The 22,029-nt window shown below is 43.0% G+C and overlaps 1 protein-coding gene across 5 annotated transcripts in view; it reads right to left on the bottom strand.

Moving 5' to 3' along the window:
* The window catches only part of LOC148332132 (caskin-1-like), a 38,072-nt gene that overhangs the window by 2,534 nt on the left and 13,509 nt on the right, over window positions 1–22,029 (bottom strand). Inside the window, exons 4-21 of one of the 5 annotated variants that reach the window (XM_088302507.1) lie at window positions 21,262–21,407; window positions 21,089–21,184; window positions 19,739–19,860; window positions 19,530–19,638; window positions 18,118–18,226; window positions 16,969–17,063; window positions 16,667–16,781; window positions 13,750–14,037; window positions 11,294–11,392; window positions 10,681–10,865; window positions 9,856–9,937; window positions 8,539–8,606; window positions 4,983–5,090; window positions 4,376–4,477; window positions 4,091–4,229; window positions 3,382–3,521; window positions 1,145–1,757; window positions 278–803 (exon numbers count right to left, since the gene is read on the bottom strand). In XM_088302507.1, the coding sequence (XP_088158633.1) occupies window positions 278–803; window positions 1,145–1,757; window positions 3,382–3,521; window positions 4,091–4,229; window positions 4,376–4,477; window positions 4,983–5,090; window positions 8,539–8,606; window positions 9,856–9,937; window positions 10,681–10,865; window positions 11,294–11,392; window positions 13,750–14,037; window positions 16,667–16,781; window positions 16,969–17,063; window positions 18,118–18,226; window positions 19,530–19,638; window positions 19,739–19,860; window positions 21,089–21,184; window positions 21,262–21,407 (3,142 nt within the window). Of the gene's footprint in view, window positions 1–277; window positions 804–1,144; window positions 1,758–2,718; window positions 3,522–4,090; window positions 4,230–4,375; window positions 4,478–4,982; window positions 5,091–8,538; window positions 8,607–9,855; window positions 9,938–10,680; window positions 10,866–11,293; window positions 11,393–13,749; window positions 14,038–16,666; window positions 16,782–16,968; window positions 17,064–18,117; window positions 18,227–19,529; window positions 19,639–19,738; window positions 19,861–21,088; window positions 21,185–21,261; window positions 21,408–22,029 lie in introns of all 5 variants that reach the window. The other 4 variants (XM_088302503.1, XM_088302504.1, XM_088302505.1 and 1 more) reach the window with 4 other exon arrangements.

Here is a 22,029-nt window from a genome sequence, read left to right as displayed (position 1 = left end):
ACACAGCAGAAGAACCTAAGAGCCAGATGTGGCCCTGGAGCCGCTGATTGCAGACCCCTTAATGAAGGTTTCATTTTAGGTTGTCTCAGTGATGTTTTCTCCTGAAATGAACTGCAATTCCCATCAGCCACAGTGGCCACAAATGAGCTTTAGAGGCCAGAGGCGCTAATTAAAGCTGTGCCCATTTCGGAACGTGCTGCTCTACTTGCTCAATTCACCCAACAAGTACCGAAATGAAATTCATCAAGTTTCTGCCCCCCAGATGGAAAATACGTACTCATTTTGTGCATCATCTTCTTGTATTTTGTGCTCTACAGCCTGCAAAGCTGCAGCCAAAGAGGCGTTGGTTTCCTCCAAACGATGCTGCGCCCCCTCCTCTTCCATCCCTTCCCTCGGCGATGACTTCTCCTCTTCCTCGTCTTCCTCTTTGCGTTTCTTCTGCTCTCTCTCCTTCCTCCGCTCCTCTTCCTCCTGCACTCCCACCAGGTCGATGGAGAGGCCGGCGATGGAGGAGCGTGGCGGTTTGACGGGGTGAGGAGACGGGGTGGAGGGACTCTGGGCGGGCGAGGGAGACGTAAGGGGGAGTCCCGGTGACAGGGACGGGCCGGAGGGGGCGTCGGGAGCGGGGAGGGGGGCGGCCGAGGGCGGCGGGGAGGGTTTGGGGGCCGGGGAGGGGCTGCCGGCCGCGGGGCTGGTGGCTGCGGGGCTTACGGCGGTCGTGGCTACGGCAGCTTTGCCTGGTTTGGGTGCTGTTGGAGGGCCGCGAGGTTTGGGCGACACAGGAGGGGGAACACGCTTTGTTTCTGCCGTAGAAAATAATAAAGAGGCTGTCTTACATATAAAGAATACATACAGTTGAGGTCATGATGAGAAAATGATGGCTATTATTATTTTTTAAAACTAGAGGGATTCTCATTGAACTTATTAAGACATGGTGATGACACTAAAAGCTCCCAGAACTTTGTTTGAATTTTAAAACAAAGATTGTCTGAGATCAGAATGAAAATGTGCAAATCGGCAAAGTAGTTAATTAAATATGCTTAAAAATCTTTCAATAAAGTTAAGAGATGGAGTTTGCATTTTTCTAAAGATTTTGCAATATTTTCTCTTTTAGTATATCTACATTTTCTTGCTAATGTCTTACCAGGACTCTGTGCCGCATCAGCGCTATCAGGTCCAGGTATGGGGACCCGTCGAGTCGGTGTTGGAGGGTCAGCTTGCGTCTTCCTCAGCGCCACCGAGGAAGGTTTGGGTGAGACCGGTGGCTTTAGGGACTTCCTGGCTTCCATCCACTCACAACTCTTCTCCGTCCTATCAGACGCCTCCGACACGGGCCTACGCCTCAGCACCACGCCGCCGTTCTGCTGCCGGCAACTCTCACTCGGACTTCTGGAAGAGTCTGATTGTTTATTGCTTATTTGAACGATGCCTTCTGATTGCTCTGCCACTCGCTGCCTCCTGCGTAAAGTGTCAGAACCGGTTGTCATGGTGACAACCGTGGGAGACACGGGCGTTTCGGGATCCGCCGAAGGAGGACGAGGTTTCCTCCGGAGCGTCGACGAGCCATCTTTGATCTCGACGGTGGGGGAGACGACAGTGGAGCGGGGTCGCGGTTCTGGACGTTGCTGGACCGGTTGCGGGGGGGTCTCCTCATTGGCCTCAGGTCCGCCGATGGTCCTGCGTCGATTCAGGACGTCGTCATCTTCCGATCCAAGACCGCCTGAGCCGGCCTGCCGACGGAGAGTTGGGGGGCTGACCTGGAAAGGACATGAACCTTAAGACAGTTTTATTGACCGGCGGTTCCCAACCACTGTGTCGCGGCACATAACAGACATCATCAGCTCCAGTAAATTCCATGTGATTCTTTCTTCAATTCCTATGAATATCCCAGCTACATGTTCAACTAAACAGACCCAAATTTCACAAAAAGTCAATTTGGAAGTTGAGACGAGATCAGAATTAAATACAGTACAGTACAGTGTTCCCCCTCTATATCCAAGTTAATTTGTGCCACCACTGCAAACTCTTTTGTCACAGTATACTTACTGTAATGACCTTGCATGCGAGAAAAGGCAAACCATAGTTTTTTTCTTGAACTCTGAGAGAATAGTTAAGTATACAACAAGCTCACTCATTCAGGAGTTGTTGGTGGCCACAGCTCACGCCCAAACACTCAAACGCAGACTTGTCAATGCCAAGCCCCGCCCCTTAAAGGCATATGGGCGAACGCTACACTGTACATTACTGTACTGCAATATTGTGTTTCTGTTTTACTGTTCTCCAACGGTTCCATAAAAGTCAGAAAAGTTATACATACGAGGAAACCCATAACCAAATGATTGCTTCAAATTCTAAATTAAACAAAAAAATGTGGGTGTGAACAATAACTCACAATATAGCGGGGGAACAATATTTGTCCTTTTTGAGATTTTTTTTTTCATATAAAATATGTGCCTTGGCGCAAATAAGGTTGGGAAACACTGCATTCAAAGATGTGTTGGTTAATTGTTTTTGAAGAATTTTGGTGATTGAGTAGAGGTGTGCAGTTCTTAATTCAACACGGGGAAGTGTGGAGGCAAAATGGAGTGCACGACTTGGCGGCCTCTAGATCCACTTCTAGCAAACTGTACAGCGGTGAACCGAAGCAAACTGTGGTGCTTGGTGGCAACCTGGTTAAGTACGTGACAAAGACAGTGTCCGCACTGAACACACAAACACCTGCAGGTAGTTGGTGCTGCTTCCCAGATTCCTCGGCAGGGTTTTGGCTCCGCTCACAATGGACGTCTCTAGCATGGCAGCGAGGCTGCGCACGCTCCCAGAAGCCCCCTCTGATCTCTCCAGGCCCGCAGACTCCTGAGCTCTTGACCCCAGGCTGCCGCAGTCGCTGGCTCGCCTCTCTCGAAAAGTTGGCAGGCCAAGCAGCGCCTCTCCTTGTCCTTCTCCCTCCCCGTCAGCCCCGGTGATGGAAGAGCAGGATCGCTTGGGAGGCGTCGGGGGCCGACCTTTCCGACGAGGACGGAGTGTGACCGACGACTGGCTGCGGTTAACGGTGACGTCGTTGGCGACTGCGGGGCCGCGCGAGGAGCTGCTGCGGCACACGGTGGCGTAGCGTGAGTCTGTTTCGGAGCCCATCAGACTGTGAGTTCGCCGTCGCTCCTCTTCCTCGCTTGGTAGCCGGAGCGTCGGCACGGGCGAATCCGCGGCCGTTGCCTGCTGGGTGGAAGGTCGCGGCCGAGCCCTAGGAGAGGCCTGCTGGTTTCGAACGTGCGTGGGGGTTTGTGGTGGAGTTTGCGTCGGCGTGTGTGGGGGATTCTGGGAATGAGAGACACTCGGGCGTGGTTTTGCCAACGGGCTAGGACCACCCTCCTGATGTTTCCTCGCCTCTGTGCGGGGGTCCGAGACGTTGCTGCCGCCTGGGCTTGATGGAGGCGTGGAGGGACTCTGCTGTGCCTCCGGACCGACACTTCCTCTCTGTAAATCCTTCAGTCTCTTCACTCCTAACATCAGCTTCTTCTGGTGGCCTGAGTGAAGACAAACAGAAGGAGCGCATATCAAGAAAACGGACCCATTTCCAATTCCTTCAACTGGCCCAGAGATACAGAGCTTGTAACAACAACTTGTGACCGAAGGAACCCGGGTTTGAATTCCCAAACAGACATCGTCAAGTTGACGTTTGGAAAGAAACCTATGACCAAAATACCCTATGTTCTTCATTTTAGAGTTAATAAGTGAAAAAACAAAACAGCTGATTGAAGGAGGTCTTGGTTTGAGAAAAGTCAGATTCTCCAAAACCTCCTTTGATCCAAGAACCCAAAATACCGACCAGTTGGCAATAAAACGCATCAATGACAGAAGATTTTCCAATTGAATTTCCTCATGAACTTTTGACTGAGGGAGAAAAACAGCCAATGATGAAAACCTTTTCCCCCCAAACTGGTATATAGCGAGTCCGAGGTTAAGAAAGTAGCCCATGACCAAAAGATCGAAGCGGAAAAGTGAGTGCGCAACTTTCCCTCTATGCTCACAGCTGAGGCATACTGTGCTGTCACAATATAAAAGATCTTTCCAAAATGACCCAGTGGCACCTTACCAAGTTTGGAAATACCAATCTCCTGAAGATCCTCCAGGCTGATGTCGGAGATGAAGTCGATGTTTTCATAACCGTTCTGCACCAGGACCTGGTAGTATTGACTGAGACCCAAGTGAGACAGGAAATCTGCCAAATTGGCCTACAAACACAAACACGGACCAGCCCAGTGAGATAAAAAAAAAAAAAGATGCTCATTTCAATGCTCTGAACATTGTTTCCTAACAGACTGAAAACTCCACACATCCCATTCACTTCCAAATTGTGTAGCACACGTGAGATCCTTACGGGCTTGTGGTCTGGTAGCCAGTCCGCCGAGGGCAGCTTGCTGATCTCTGACATTAACTTCTTCCGATGTCCCGGCTTCATCACCCCAATCGCCGTCATGTCCTTCGACGCAAACCAAAAAAAAAAAAGATCAGAAATTTACCGCAACCTTAACACCATTTTGGAATGCAAATCATTTTATGCATAGTTGAGATTTGCGCTTCGGTAGCGTTTAGCTAGAGGAACATTATGTCTTGATAATCTCGAGTGAGTGTCCCCTGCCCTTAAGGGATTTGCATCATACCGCAGTGTCAGCTTGAATATGCATACACAGTCGTACAGTACATAGACACACAGTGGCACACTCAAGGACAGCTACAGAACCAGCTCAGGCGGGAATACGCAGTCATGTGAGAACACAAGATATGAAAATGCAGCGGACAGACTACGAGAAGCGATCGGTCGAGGCTGAGGACTCACACCGGTGGGGAAGAAGGTGGGGAGTCAGATGACTGAGACACGAGGGTCATGATGACATCATCTGGATGTGAATTTGGAAGCCCGGCCGGGCGGAGCCTTGACAAACAAAAGGGGCGGGGCATGAGGGGGTCGGGGGTCTTGACCTTACCTCGGGGGTCATGCGGCTAACGGTGTCTAGATCATATCCCGCCGTTAGGAAGTGGGTGGTGTAGAACTGCAGCTGAAACTCACCCAGCCACGCCACTACTGCCTGCTTCTAGAACACAGAACACAACATGCTACCGCCTCCTCCGAGAGCACAAAACACTGCTGTATGAATGGAGAACCAAGAGGCCACACCCTTGCCTGTTTCCAGAACACAACTTGCTACTGCCTACCTCTAGAGCACAAAACACTGCTGTCTAGAACAGAGACAACAAGACATCACCCGGTGATTCTAGACTTAAAACCTTCTACTCCTAGCTTCTAGAACATAGCTAGTACTGAACCACATTCCACAACCAGAGGACAGAACCCTAAAATGGAAAGAACAAGTTACAACTTTCTGGTTCTACAACACAACGTACCGGTCACAAACCCCGACAGCAGGTACACTGCTATGCAGAATGTCTAAAAGAAAATAAAACACAACCCCAAAAATGAAATTACAGTCTATTTGTAGAACACAGCATTCCACTTCCGGCTTTAAGGATGCTGAACACAACATGCTACTGCCTGGAATCTTCTTTGTGTCTCTATAACAGGGTGAAAGACCGCCGCTTGATTTTAGAACACACCTTTGCATCCTTAGGTGTGAGCACAAAATACATGAGTATCATGTCACTTTCTGCCTCGGTTTTACTGAATTAAATATTCTATTACTTGCCTTCTAGGACATTTTTTTATTTCACAATTTATTCTTGCTTTTTTAAACCACAATGGCCAAAGGAGGGAAAAGTGTGGATTAATTGAAGATACACTTGCAAGGCCATTTTCAAGACGGACCACTCAAGAGAAGCTAGCTCGTCCAACACTCAGTAGTGTGTTCGTGTCTTTCTGTATATTATTTCTCCAGCTGTTGTGTCGTAAATGATGGCATTATGAGGCGGATTTATTCAAGCAGGACGAAGTAGAACTTCACTGAAGTCGTTCGTGTGAAATGCACGGCCCATCACTGCGTTTTACTACGTACTAAAGACAACCGCTGTGATATGCTGGCAACCAGTTCAGGGTGTACCTTGCCAACTGCCCGGAGTCAGCTGGGATAAGCTCCAGCATGGCCGCAACTCTCGTGAGCTGCCGCGGATCAGAAGATAGAGGACGGGTAGATAAAGACAACTGGATTCTGGAATAAGTATCCGAAATATTGTACTGCTTTGAATACAACAAACTGTCCCCACAGAGCACAAGCCAGTATTTCCTGAACTGTCATATCAATTGTCCATAATCAATGAACGACTACATACACACTAAACTCGCTGCTATTTGACATTTTCATACTGTAGGTGTGGAGACTACAACAGAGAAGATTGTTAAATACAGATCACAAGATATAAGCGACAACCCCATGAACGCGCTAATCTTCAAATCTATAGGTGCCGTTTAACAGCAGGGTGAAGGCGTACTGCCATCACACAGTGGCAAGCTGTGAAAAAAAATAAATAACTAAAAATACAAGCTATGTTTAAAGTGCTAAAACAAAAGTCTCTGAAGTGCACTAGAAAAAGACAATTCAGAAGGGGGAAAAAAAAAACATGTGCAGAACATTTGGATTTGTACAGAGAGAAAAACCTCCAAATCTTCAGCAGATCACGTTTTTGGGACAAAGAGAGTGCAATTTAAAAACCAGAATGTCCAAAGAAAAACAACTATTTAAACGTCAGCTCACCCCAAGTTAGGCTGGCTGTCACTTTGTCTGTATGAGGGCACAAAAAGCCTCAAGCTAATCCTCAGCGACTGAAGTGTGACAGAACAAAGGAAGAAACTCTCATAATTTGGGGCAGATATGTTTAGCAGAGCAAAAAAAAAAAAAGGGTCTGCATGTCTAGATTGCTCTCATTGCTTTTCGTAATTAGGGTGAACTGACCCTTTAAATAGGTTTTGGCACACGCGTTGAATGATGGCCGCGGCTGCGTCCGAGATAATTCCCTCATTTACCGCTCCCTGCTCGATTCGGGGAGTCTGATGTAAATGAACACATAGGGCGAGCTGGCTCAGCAAAGTGAAAAGAAACCACTTTTCATTTTCCTCCTGCGGTTAATTACAATCAACAAGACACTTGAATGCAATGCCTTGATCAAACGTACACCATGCATGATAAATGATGGCATGCTTGTGTTGTGCTCTGATCAGTGCAACAAATTACTCTACATATGTCTTGATTGAGTCAGACATTAAGTCTAACACAGTGAACTTCTGTGAATAGTGAAACTCTGTGAGTAAATGTTGTCCCCCCCCCTCCTTTTTAAAAAAATATCCTAAATCAAATATTATATTAAAAATATAATAAAACATAAACAACATAATGAAGAGTAATAAAACTGGTTTTATTAAATGTAATTACTATGTAATAGTGGGTTGGATGTGAGCCTTCAATGGGCATGGCCAAGCGTGTGACATAAGGAGCTAAAGTTCTGTTCGCGGGTTAGCATGTATGTGAGAGTCTGGGTGTGAGTTGTGATCTACAGCAGCTTTTTGGGCGTGTACTCGTTTTGTGGTTGACTCCATTCGCCAATCGATAAACATTTAACAAGTTTATCAACGAGTGGGTGAGTTACTGTAAAGCAGGGGTGGGCAAACGTTTTGGCGGGCCACAATGGGTTCTAAAATTTGACAGAGGAGCCGGACCAGGAGCAGATGGATGGAGTGTTTTGGTAACTTCACCACATTGGAGAAAAAAATACATTTAATTTTAAATGAAAGTGAACAAAAGCATTACAACAATAAACACGTCTTTGAAAAACCACAGTATTTAGAAAATAAAACATTAACATGGTAGATTCATTTAATTTTTTTTTCCAAGTTTGGCGGACGGATTAAAACGTTTAACGGGCCGCATGTGGCCCCTGGGCCGTAGTTTGCCCACACCTGCTGTAAAGTAATCTCCCACACGTATTTAAATATTTCATGCGCTTTGTAAAACATCGTGCGATGCCACATGATGGCGCCAAAGCTCTGCTATAAACAAATTGGAATTTTGAATTTGATCTGATACTGAAGTGTTTTTAGGTCACATTTTGTGGCATACGCATTCAAAGTTGAAACTCTTAATTTATCTTTTTTTGAGGGGTGTTCTCAATAACTCACAGTTTTTCACAATTGGCTCTCTGCTCGGTCCTGATTACAGAACTGTAATAGTGAATATGATCATTCGCAAATGTTTTTTCGTCTCGCGGAGCATGATGTCAGGGTCAGCTGAATGAGCTCCTCCAATGAGGACAATGCAGCGCAAACTGACACTTGTAGATGGCGCCGCCTGCTCGCTTTAGCTTCCCACCTCACATAGTGCAGCTGGCAAGTGAATTATGGAGCGGCATGAACTGCTGGGAGAGAAACCAGCCAAGATACCCACTGACTCCTCCGTGTGTCTGCCACTCTGCCTGTCTCCATGGCGACAGGAGGAAGCTGAGGCGTCATGAGCATCCTCAGGTAAAAGCAGTGAGACCACACCCACACACCAACCCTAACTAGCCAAACAAGTGAGAAAACAGCCCAAATAAACTCACTTTCCCATCATCCTCCTCGTTCTTGCGCTCGAACGGCCGCTGCTCATGAACAGCGGGAGTGGAAGAGCCTGGAAGTCAAGGTGAAGAAAAAACATAGAAAGGAGAAAAAATATTAAAGTCAAAGCATACAATTGGATACTAGTTGCTGTGAATCCTCAGATCACGGCACTGTACAATTGAGTAAATAAAGAAATGCATGCCAAATCTCAAACAAAAACGGCCACTTGCCTTAATGTGACTGACTTCATTCCAAAAATGAACATGCGGCAGTTTTTCAAGATTTTTTTCCGAGCCATTTGTACAGATGCACTTGATCATATTATGCTAAATGTAGCAATGTCACAATTATTCGTCAAAAACACCTGTTACCGTAATCTGTTCATTTGAAAGGGGAGTTTGCAGTTTAGAAAAAATGAAGAAATCAAGTTTTGTCGTACTGCAGCTGTTGAAACTTTCAGTCTGACCTGACAGTAGTATATGAGGAAAATAATCAGTAAAAAAAAAAAAATCAGCCTTTGAGTGATGATTTTTAAGAAACTACAGTGTCCAAAGAAAATCAAACAAAATGAGTGATGAGGTGACAATTTGAGGAGCCTCACGCTGTCTCGTTTGCTTAGCTTTACTGAAACAATGGTAGACTAGCCACCTCTGGAAAGAAAATCGCCCATCCCACTTTGGCTGAAGATTCAGAATGGACGTGGAATTAGGAATACTGCTGCTCGACAGATAAATTATAGACATGTGTAGATTGCATTCATTAACTCATTCACAATTAACCGAGTAAAAAAAAACAAAAAAGATCTTTGGCCGTCAATGGCAGGAAATGAGTTAATTACGTTTAAAAATATAGCATACATGTCCTTAAAATTTACATTTAAATTAAATTAAATTTTTTTTTTAATTAAATTTTTAAATTTACAATTTAATGGGGATAATACTAAATAAAATAGCATGTCTTTTTTTTATAACCCAGTTTCTGACTACTACCACTGACTTGTGGCAATAAAGTCTTGATTTTGGCGTAGCGCCGCACGTGTAAATCTACACTTCAACTGCTGCTCCAGCCTGATTAGAACAGACAGACGGCCTTTAGAGAGATCAAATGATGCCAAACGCGATCCACATCACTGTGTGACACTCTATTTCAGAACGTCTTGTATTTGTGTGAAATGTTTTGATCCTTCTGAATGGTTGTGTTTAATCACATCAGACGTTCGGGTTCCATTTAAGAATCACCGTTTGCCAAAGCTGACTTTGAACAATGACAACGGGAAACGCTCGAGTCGTGCTGCATTTGCGTGATGTTTTGGCTCTTACTCGTTGATTGCTCAATGGACTGCGACTGCTCCAAGAGATGCTCCTTGGCTTTTACCGACTGGGACAGGACTGTGGCCAGAAGCTAAAAGACGACAATGGACATATAAGCACTCATGCTGAATATACACACGCATAAGCACAGGTACTCAAAATAAGTGCATCAAAGCCGCAACAAGCACAACGGGTACACCAATATAAGGGACTGTCCAATTGGCAAGTGTAGTATCTGTGACTTTGACTATATGGCTTTAAAATGCAAAGCCTGGTGAGTGACGTGGGTGTCAAAGTTGGCTGACCGTTAAGTGTTGCGCATGAGTTCTCACCATTGTCAGCTCGTGTATGAGTTTGCTTAATGCAGAGTTTCTCAAATAGCGGGGCGCGTGTGAGCCAGTGCAACATGCTTTCTTTTCCGCCGTACGACAGGAAAGTGTCATTGCACATCCACTCCAGTAGTTGGCAGTGGTGCTCTTCTTGTTCTAGTGCTAACTCTACAGAGTAGGTTTGTTTGGTATTTTTTTCTTCTTGCTAGGGGGGCGTAACAGAAAATAATTGAGAAGCACTGGTTTAAAGTGTGTGTTTTTGTTGCTGTATTTTTTTAACCGTTTCTCCGATTGACTAACTAGCAATGTTAGACTGCAATTTATTAACTAACATCGATACAATAGCCGATGATAGCGATAACAGATCTATAGTTACGTTGCACAAATTGTACTTTAATTTCCATGTACTGTGTGAAATTACTTTACGTAATAATATTTGTATCACATTTCCACTGTGAATAGCAATTAAACACGCACACACATGAGTAAGAAAAGCATCTTGTACCTTGACCCCCTCAGCTTGCGCATTCAGCCCGGGAGCGTTAAGGCCGTGCGTGTTGACTCCCGGTGTCGGTGCCGGATGAGGACTGGGTGCGGGCGTGGTCAATACATGCGTGTTGCCCGAGCCTTGCAGGCTGCTCGACGACCGGGCGCTTCCGAGACTGCCCACGCTGCCGCTGCGCTCACCCCCTAGGAAGAAAATACACCTTACTTGAATGCCTTTTAGCATAGTAGTATAGTTCCATCTCAGTCACATTTGAAAGTTGGGGAAATAAAGAAATAAATTCACATTCCTTCATGTCTATTGACCTCACAATCTCAATTTTGATGATCTCTATTTGTCATTTTTTATGCCAAATCTCCATTTGCAGAGTCTGAAATAGTTACAAACCCATTTTAACAAAGCAAACCAATAGAAAGTGTAAATATCTGTTTTCAAATGTAGGGTGTGCAAGTAAAAAAAAAATAGTCAAGTGAAGTGCAGATAGTAGAAAATCTACTTAAGTGCACAAAGTATTGGTACTATAGTTATTTCCCACCACTGCAAAAGACCCAGCATGTATGAAGCCTATTCTTATTTTATTTTTTTCATCAGGCACACACAATCTCATGTTTACCTGCAAGCGGTTTTCGTAGCACCCAGATGTCCTCGCTCGTGCCGCTCTGCTGGCCCAAAGTGGGAGAACCCTGAGGACTCAACTCGGTGGTCCGACAACCTGTCACACACGCAAAAGGACACACACTTACGACCAAACACATTTCCGCTAACTCTCTTTCTGCTGTGCAAGAACAAGCATGCGCACCCTTGGGAATGGTCTGCATTTCTACCTAAATTGGACATAAAATGCCATCTGCTTTTTGCTCATAGTTTGTTTCAACTAACACCACACAAACAATTACTGTCGATGTTTTCGTGTTTTTATTGAATCATTCACAACGCAGGAAGGATAAAGGCAGATTTACCCAACAATCAACCACCAATCTCGTCACATTTATTCGACTCAAGGTTGGCCGACTGCTGACATCAATGAAGTCATTAGCTGAGGCGTTTACATTTTTTTCGCCCCCATGCACTGAAAATGTTGTAACGTATCCGGCGAACTTTGCATCGCCTTGTGTATGAATTGCTCGACTTGCCTGACCAATAAAAGCATGAAAACAAAACCAAAAAAGTTTAAGAAGACTTTGTCTATTGTGACTCAGACCACATTTGATAATCAATAATCAATACAGAAAATCAGGTAATTCCAAAGGGTTCACATAGTCGTTTCCGCAATGTATATGTTGCTGTCTAGCCAACAAATTGTACTTCCTAAATGCTGTGCGGCAGCTTGTGTTGTGCACGCACTGGCCACTTCATTAGGAACACTTGGACAGTAAAAAAAAAAAATAAATAAAATAATAATAATAATAAATAAATAAAAATACTGAAAAACTAAAAAAAAAAAAAAAAAAAACCTAAAACTAAACTAAACAAAAAGATACTGCTCATTTTTAACTGAGTGACTTTATCAATTAGATATTTATTTTAAACCGTGTCCATTATCATGATAGCTGTTCCCAATATTTTGATAACCTGTGTTGGCTTATACGGAGGGTCCAAACAGCTCCATGTGTAATGTCAACATCACATTTTCACATCTTCTTGACTTGCCACAGTTTCTACATTTGTATCGTGGATAATCAAACGAATAGACGGTGCATTGTAGATGTGTTTGTGGAATGTATGTACAGAACATCCCAATGAACTAGAATATTGTGGGGAAATTTCAATAATTGAATTAGAAGAGAGAAACACAGTACATTTTACAGATTCACTACACGGGGTGAAATATATTCATGATTTTATTTACATAATTTTGATTATTTATCTTACAGTAAGCAAAAGCTTTACCATTTCAAAAAAATTGAATATTAGAGACAATCAAAATGAATCTTAGTAAGAAATTTGGGAGCAATTGGACCTCTGAAAATGATGAATTATGAATAAAATCTAAATATTATTTGAGATGTGTATAATTTGCAGTGTCACTTTCTGACGTGAACTACTATTGTCAACGAACTTTTCCAAGATATTCTAATTTATTGAGATGCACCCGTATGTGCAGTATCGTTCATTCTGTTTTCCATTTGATTGTGCAAGTGTACCTAATGATTTGGCCCATGAGGATACGTGAAGGCAAAGCTGTTAAAGTTATCGTCATTTGATTGATTTTGAACTGTGCTTATAATTCAAATTGCAAAACAAAGCATCGTTTGCATGCCATGAAGTCATACAAACAAGTTTACGTACAGTAGGGTTAAGAAAATCTGCAGTCAGATCACGAATATAGTTTTTTTTCTTCTCTCCAAAAATTTTATTATCCTAACTGAAAACCTTTTTTTTTGACACACAAATAAACTCAACAAAAGAAACTGGTTGAGATACTTCCAGGTACTGTATGTGTTCTTGAAATTGCGCACGCTTCAATCAGTGGTATCCAAAATCTGGCTCGGGGGCCATTTGAGAACCGCCGCACGTTCCACGTTAGCTTTTGCTATTGCCGCTAGTCTTAATCAAGTCACACCAGCAGGACAGTGCGACTGTTTTTTTTTTTTTTCTTCTTTTATTTTTGCCTAGCTATGATGTCCCATCTTACAAAAGCCATTGGGACACAGAAGAGATTGACGACAGTCTTTCTACAGTGGAATTTTTCTTACCTCTGCAAGAAAAAAAACTGACTGTAATTTTGGACACATCAATTTTAGTTTTATCCACCATAAAAATATAACTCAGATTATTTTTTCAAATAGTTCCCCGGTGTAATCAGGCTGCTTTTAGGGAGGGCCACAGGAATTCGAAAGGTTTCGAAACAAGGTGTCAAAACGATAAATCGATTCTCAAAATAATTATGACTTAATCTGGTAATCTAGTTTTAAGAAAGGAACAACAAAAGCATTTAAGGTTTCCTTTTTAAAGCCTGAGAAAAGTTTGTACAACCTTGGCCTAAATATCGGACAACGACGAAGAATGCGTCTTATTGACTAAGGATCAATCTTAAAAGGTTACTATGAAGTGTACTACTGTATGTACCTGTCTGACTTTGCTGCTCCTGAGAAGTGGAGAGAGGAGGAGGAGGAGCAGACAGAGGAGGAGGCGGAGGAGGAGTGGAGAGAGAAGGCGGAGAGATGGGAAGAGGCACGTACCCGAACGAGGAGAAGCGAGGGAGGGATTGCGCGTTGGGGTGAGGGGTAGGAGGGGAGGGCAGGTGCAGGGGGAGAACCTTGGAGGGGGGGTACGAGTGGCCGTTGAGCGAGCCAACGGGACAGGGGTTGGGCCTGCGCAGTAGCAGCGTGTGGCACTGCAGGGAGGGGGACAGGCCTGGGCTCGTGCCAGGAGGATGAGAAGAAGGAGGAGGAAGGTGCAAAAAAGAGATGCAAAACAACAACAACACAACACGACAACTCATCAGTCCACTTAAAAAAAAATGAGATAACGTAAGAATTCATCAGAAGAGAGTGTGTGAGAAAAGAACATATCCATATATCCACAGGGAATATACTCATAAATGGACAAATAGAAGAATAGTAATAAATAATTGTCGCAAGAAAGGAAATATAGTGAAAAGCATGTATCTCCACATTGTGTGACTTTCTTTCTATTTATACCACCAGAACATACACTTGCTGTAGGTCCAATCAGAAACATCTCACAGGACTCGACCACACTAAAACGTGACAAAAAGTATACGGACTGAAATAATGACCAGTTTGCTTGGAAATGTTTTATATACTGCGCACTTCTGAAAGAACAAATGTGCTCAAATGATATGTTCTTTTTAATAATTAGCATCATCTATGTGAAGATTCCAATCATTTTTTTCTCAAGAATTATCAGCATGAACATTTCTTACAAAAAAAAAAAATCTGAGCTTACATTTTAAAATGATCACTTTTACAACAATCCTAGGAAATCATAGTGTCCCATTTTTATTTTTGCTATTTGAAATTGATAAAACAAGCACGTGGGCTACTCGTGCTCGTCAGAGTCTCCAAGTCTCCGTGGGCACCATGTTGGTCCGTGGCTCAGATAGCGGAACAAAGATACTGAATCTCATCATTACCATAAATTATTTATAATTCAGTGTTCCTTTGAATATTTGCGATTTGCTACTCATGGATTACATATTTGTTCATTAAAAAAACCTATTCGCTGTTTTTTGCTCAGACTTTGCTAATATAAAAGTAATGCTTTCGCGCCATCTTTTCAATGACTCGGCTTGCTATATTAAAAGGAGGGCAAGATCCCGATCCTACAGTGGACCCCAACTAGAAACAGGTCAATTACGGACTGGGCCAACTCACAAACAACAGCTGTGCTTTTTTAAAAATAATAAATAAATACATAAATAAATAATAAGGACATTTCAAAGTGACCAGCAAATTTTTGAACGGGGGGTATACATATATGGAGATAGGTGCTTTTTCTATTACAGAAGTGACGTATGAACAAGCTCCACAAGCATGCGTAACAGCGGCCTTCATCACAAAGCAGCACACAGGGATTCCTCCTCATGTGAGCACACTGGTCACATGACCCCAAGACTAAGAATAGACTCATTGGACATGCGATGAAGCCTCAGGGAACAATTGTGTCAAATCTTCACACACAAACACAATAGAAACTTGGCAAAATGTTGAGTTGGAGAAATAGGACTTTAGGACTATAACGCGTCCAACCAAACATATTTCATGTAGTGCTGTCATCACAGGCATATATTATTTATGGACAGCACAATACAACTAATATTACTGCCAAGGAGTTGTGACGGTCTTCTTTGTGTTTCACCCAGAAAGGAGCGCACACCTGAAGGAGCGACACACTGTCCATTGTGTTGAAGCATCCAAATCAGAACGCAGAAAAATTGAAAATAAAATCTAATTTTGATTTTTTTTTTTTTTTTTCAGTATTGTGACCCGGATGTGAATATTTCAATTGCTGAACTTATGTAGACAATAACTAACTAACTACATCAATAAAGCTTACCAGCTGACCGAATGAAACTTTTTTTTCCCGTTTTCCAAATTGCAGCCTTTGTGATTTTCAAATTGCATTCCACTACATTGCAACGTCGATTAGAATTTGACTAATTCAGCAGCTAAAGGTGACTGTGTATGAAAAAAAAATGTTTCAAACAAAAGAGATTAATGAGATAATTAAAGGTTGCTTTGTGATTCAGGCCACTGTGGAGTTTTCAGGTTCATTCCATAGACTGTATATTGCATCTGGACAGCATGAAGACATAAAGTCAAATTATTTCACATCTGAACCACCACCCAGTATCGTTGGGGGGGGGGGACTGGTGAGATTTGTGAGTCCTTTAACCACCAGCCAAAAGGAGATAATTGAGAGCTTCTGGCATCACTTTTGACAACACATTGTCCATTGGCAATCTACAGTCTATGGTTGTATTCATCGGGTAAGATGGAATAATCGGAGAAATATACGTGGAGAGGAGGAAGACGGGTTGAAGTGACGTTTTTAGGGGGGGGAGGGGGGAGCTGTGATTCACATGTTAAAATGGCGCTTGGAGCTGTCTACTACTAATGATCAGCTAAAGCTATGTAAAAAGGTTGCTAAGCTCGCGCACACACACAAAATGACCATCAGCCAATCAAAAGCTGTGAAATACACACAGTGTGAATTATTAAGTAGGGGTGCAATACAAGGTCCTACCTACAGGGGCGTTTTCTCACACACAATAATACACAACATTCATGTTATTATGGTTTAAAGGGACATTGGCTAAAATTTGGAATTTAAGCATTCTACACCCTTAGCAACATGATAGCATTGTCCGAATTATGAGGACATGGGCTGTGTCCTCGTAATTCAAATTGTCCTTGCGGTGTTGCGTGTTTTCAGGTCAAATGTCCCTGCAATGCATGAAAACAAACACACACACACACACACGCATACACGCACACACAGCTGTGGTGTGGGTGGTCACCTGCCCTCTTGATGACTTCCACCATGTTGGACGGGAAGTAGCCCACACGGTCATTTCCTGTGCGGTTATCGTGAATGCAACCCTTCCATCGGCCGTCCGAGTGCTGCTCTAAAACCTGTCAAAGCAAACAAAATGTATTTTAAGATCACATACGTGCATCGTAACTAAATATGAGACATTAAATGATGATTCGGCGCATTTAAACACTTTTGAGAATGCGATACTGATTTTGTGAAGGAGGGACTAGAAGGAATATACTGCAGTACACATGGTAGGGGGGGGGGTCGCTAGATGTTTTGTACCGTAATTATGTCTCCCGCTTTGATGTTGAGGCTGGTGAGGTCGTAATTGTTGCAGTAATCCTTCAGCGCTCGCACCTGCATGGCGGCTGATGCGTCTGCAATACACAAGTCGAGCCGAGCACAGTCACGCGCTGAGAGGTAAGCAGTCAGCGAGGGGGATTTGCAATCTCATATCAAAGCAAAAGCACCTTCCATCGGGAGTACTACGATTTCACTTTTTCAAATATTAAAGATTGCAAAAAACTTCACGCAGTGTAAAATAGATCCATGAATGCATTTACAAACCATCCAGGGAAATAATTTTCCAAACACACTAATGTGGGAAATGATCACATTACATTTACAGTAATTAGTAATTAGTTCAAAATATTTCTTTGTTACGCAATCGACATGTTTTCAAAAGGTCTTTAAACACACTAAGGATGAGGAAAAAGCAAAAGCAACAATAACAAAAAATATTACAGTAATAGTTTATTTATCGATCCCTCTATGCGTGTTTATTGTAAACAAATCCCGTTTTGCCCAAATAATATCCTTAAATTATCATCTCACAATATGCATTAATAATCATGCCCTACATAAATGCCACAATCTTCCTGCAGCCGTAGAAAGCACAATTGAAGGAGATTGGCTTTCAATAATATGGAGCAAAAACTAAGGAGAGTTGGACTACTGTGCTTCTTGCTTTTAATCATCTTTCGTCAAATTTACATCAAGTCAAGTTGAATAGTATGTCACCATCAAGTGGTCGAGAGAGGAATTACACCCAAAATCAAAAGCCAAAACTGAGGGCTTTTCCACCATCTTGTGATATCTACAGGCAATTAGATGTTTGCATGGGTGTCACTTAATCGTAGCTCCCTATTCCCTGCCATTAGAATTCTCATCATCACTGTAATAGTCTTCAACTGAACAGGCCCCGATTTCACAATGAGTCGATTCATTTGTGAGTTAATAAGACAAAGCACATTTTCATGACAGGATTTATAATATAATGACTTATACGAGCTGTGGTTCTACTGGAGCTGAAATAAGCCAAGGCGCTACTATACTGTATATACCTATCTCCAAGGATTATTTGGAATTTCATTTTAGTCCATTGACCCATGTTGGAACCCAATAGTGTTAAATTTGCACTCAAGAGCTCACCTCTGAGGAGTTGCTTGATCTCGCGGCTGGCTTGAGTGGTGGTGAACTGATTCACGATGTCCAGTGCAGTTTGACTCAGAGTGTTCCTCACTCCGGCACTGATCCCACTCTGAGTGAAGAAATCACAGGAAGGCTGTAATACATTTTGAGTATATTCCGTGTAGTCCGTTAGATAACCTATCCTAAGGCTCCACTATATTTATTTTATACCTCTCACAATTTGTTCCTTATATCACTTTCCTGCATCCTCAATATGCTTCAAATGTAGAACGTCTTCCAATCTCACTTCCGCTAAAGTGACTCACTGCAGCCTCGCTCTCATCCAGAAGGCTGACAACAAAAACTCTGTAATGACTTTTCCGGCTAATGTCCTCAAAATTGCATCATCTCTCAAGCGTGAAAAATATAACCCGGCCTGACGTATTCCGTCAAAAAATCTGTCAACGCTTAACTTGTTTTCTACTCAGACCATTTTGGCAAAAGAGGCAAAAAAAATAAATAAAGCCGGCGAAATTCAAGGTCACACACGCTAAAAAGGTTGACCACAGCCACGATGCTGGGGCGTTTGCTACCAATGAGCTAATAAGCTAAGGTAACATCGGCAAGGCTTCAAAACACGTTTGTAGGTCAGTGCTTCTCAAATAGTGGAGTGGCCCCCCCTTGGGGGGCAAGGTTCGATGCTGTATTCCGCCGTATGACAATAAAGTGTAATTGCACATCCACTCCAGTAGTTGGCAGTGGTGCTCTCATTGCGCTCATTGAGTATTAACGCTGCGGTGTAGGTTTGTTTGGCAACAAAAATATATTTTTTTCATAGTTGTGGCGGAGAGTGGGTGTTGGGGTGGGGGTGCAAATTTTTTTCTTCTTGCTCGGGGGGGCGTAACATAAAATACTTGAGAAGCACTTGTGTAGGTCGAAGCGACTATTGATACGACTGCAAGGAAATTCACTGGTTACAGCTCAAATAACACAACAGAGACAAAAACAAAGGGAAATATATTTATGGTTATTACAAAACCAGGGGTCTCCGAGGTTGTTCCTCAAATATGGAAAATGCAAAAAATGCAAAGACCGCTATGACAAGCTTCGACTTTATACAGCCTATCGAGCTAAATTCATTCCATTGTTCATATATTATCGTTATTTTGAAGAAAGCATCTTGTTAAAGGGGATTAAACATTTTTTTTCAGGATTTTGAGGGGACCATAAAAAGCTCTAAATATAACCAATATATTCTGAGTATTAATAGTGGTGGTAACGTAATTTTTCACGTCAACCAAGGCAAACTATAAAATATTTGTGACTTGAAAGCACATATCTTGAGTCAAAGTAAGTGCTATTGGTATTAGCGTTGAGGGAGCTTCCCCTGGAACCAAATCGTTTGACAAACCCCATCATCTTGACAGACTTACTTCAAGCAGAAGGCGCACTACTTCTGTCTTCCCACAGAGGGCAGCCTGATGCAAAGCAGTCCCAGATTCCGACTGTCGATTGATATCAATGCCGGCCTGGATCAGCAACCTGCAACATGTATTAGCCTGATTGGAATGGAGCCAGACCACACTTGATGTGTTTTTACAAAAAAAAAAAAAGTTTGACGTCATAAGTGAGGTTTCCAGACCGTATTACGTCAATGTGTCCGTTCTTAGCGGCAAGATGGAGAGGCGACACCCCGTTGGGGTCGGAGGGTTTGGGTTCCAGCATTGCCGCGCACATGTTGCTGCTGAGCAGGAGCTGCACCACCTAACACAAATATACAACAATAATAGTTTGAAAAGGTGGATGACGTTGCACATTTTGCACCGGTTCATTCAGAACAGAAAAAAAAAAAATGGACTAATGGAGTTATTGTGCCATTCACGTACCCTCTATTCAAAATGGGCTTCAACTGCACAAGAGAGTAATCACGGACACGGCACACAATTAAATTAAGCATTGTCAATTTGAATTGAATGTTTTCTAATGCTGGATGAGCTGTTTTATACAGTGCTGCTGATACAAATTCAATAAAACAGGCTGTGGTTTTGTTTCGAAAAGATCGCAGAGATAATGTCATGTATTTGTGTTAATGCTCGAGTTGCCTCACTGAGCTCCATGTAAGGTGCAAAATATTAGGAACAATGCTGATAGTTGCAAAATTGAATTATCTGAAAATGGTAAAAAGGACCACACAATTGAAGCTTTTCGCCAATTTCACTTTGTCCATCCAATAAGCATCGAAGCAGAAAAAAATAACCCAAAAAACACAGGTAGACCATTTTTGCACTTTGTTTGAAAATGATTAGGAGAAAAGTCCTTTTCTAGAAAAAAAAAAAATAGTAATGAGTGTAGTCGTGACTCTGACTACCTTTGTTGTTCAGGGAACTTTTCTAAGCTATTTTTATCTCAAGGCTTTCCTGGGGAATGAAAGGTTGATAAAAATAATAGGAAACTCTTGTTTCCTAAATGTTTGTTAATGTCAGCGGTGGGTGGCGCATTTGGTGCCGGGGCCTTCACTGGGGACTTATCCGATTTAATCCATCTCTTAATACCAAAACAACCCAAAAATACATCATACGCCCCGTAGATGCTGATTATTGAACGTAATCAAGTGTGCAGATCACGTCAGACATGTTTTGCTAATTGAACTTGCTTGTAACAAGTTTTGCTGTGACCAATCAGCGGACAGCAAAACGCTGGAAAAGAGGCGGGCCAGTTTGCTGGCCACAGCTGACCTTGTGAGAATTAATTTGAAATCTGATTGGTTAAAGACGCAGCGTAGTTTGAGTTGTCTCATCGAGGACTTGTGATTCTTTTACACATTTTTCTCAACCTTTGTACAATACAGGCATGTTAATCATAGGAAATTATGTTCATATGAGTTGAGGCTGCAATTATTTGAATTTAAGGTCAGTCCTTCGGTTTAGGCCTTGCTGACCCTGACTACTCGCCACCGGTTTACTCGTGGCGTTTATTTTGCTTTCATACTCACGGCGACACGTCCAAATTCACAGGCGAGGTCCAGCGGCGTTTTTCCGGCGGTGTCTGAGATACACGTGTTGGACTGGTGTTGCAGCAACATCTCCGACTGTAAACACACAAAGCGGTCCGATGTAAATGTCACACAAAACAGAACGCATGCACGCCGAAGAACACGAGTGTTACCCCGTCATAATGTCCATGCTGAGCAGACAGGTGGAGCGGGATCTGTCCTTCATCCGACTGTCCGTTGACGGACGAGCCTGCCTTCAGCAGCATTTTCAGCGGTTCAGTCTTGCCCTGCCAGGCGGCGTAGTGCAGAGGACGCATCCCTGCGCAAACAAAGGTGACACCCTTGAGTACGTCCATGCAGGGAAAACTTAAAAGGAGAATATAAAGTGGCAGGATTTATGGATCCAACTGAAAATGGGTTTTAATAACGGGTCATTAATATTCATTCATTTGTTTTTCTGGTGTGTTCCGAATCACATATGTGATTGATTGTAAAACTTTATAACTGAAATAAAAAGTATATTTTATTGGCTGGTGATTATTCCAGGGTGTACATATCAAGTCAGCTACAAAAGTGATGGCCGGCCAGTCAGTTGGTCATCTGTTGCAGTGCTTGTTGCAGTGAGGAGCACCAGATGATGTCTCCCTCAGGGAATTGCCATCAAATTAATCTTGCCACAATCCATGACCCTGATATCACAGTGTCAAAGCTTATGGGAGCCCCAACATAAAATGTTTGCAAACAGAGACACCTGCATGGAGAAATCATCGCCAAATTGACTCAAAAACCCGCCCCTTGAACGGTGCATCCAAACAGGGGCAAAATGTCTCCCAGTTAGCGAGTGGAAGCCACCCCAAAAAGCCCTCAGTGGTGATTCAAGTGATGAGCCACATAACTCGGCTGAGTCAAGAGGACCTCAGGTCCAGTTTGAGCGAGGCTCC

This window comes from Idiotropiscis lumnitzeri, chromosome 8 (assembly GCF_059441095.1).
Source record: "Idiotropiscis lumnitzeri isolate Australia: NSW breed Sydney's pygmy pipehorse chromosome 8, RoL_Ilum_1.0, whole genome shotgun sequence".
Taxonomy (NCBI): domain Eukaryota; kingdom Metazoa; phylum Chordata; class Actinopteri; order Syngnathiformes; family Syngnathidae; genus Idiotropiscis; species Idiotropiscis lumnitzeri.
Note: the sequence above shows the minus strand (reverse complement) of the source record. Positions and strands in the feature narration are given on the sequence as shown.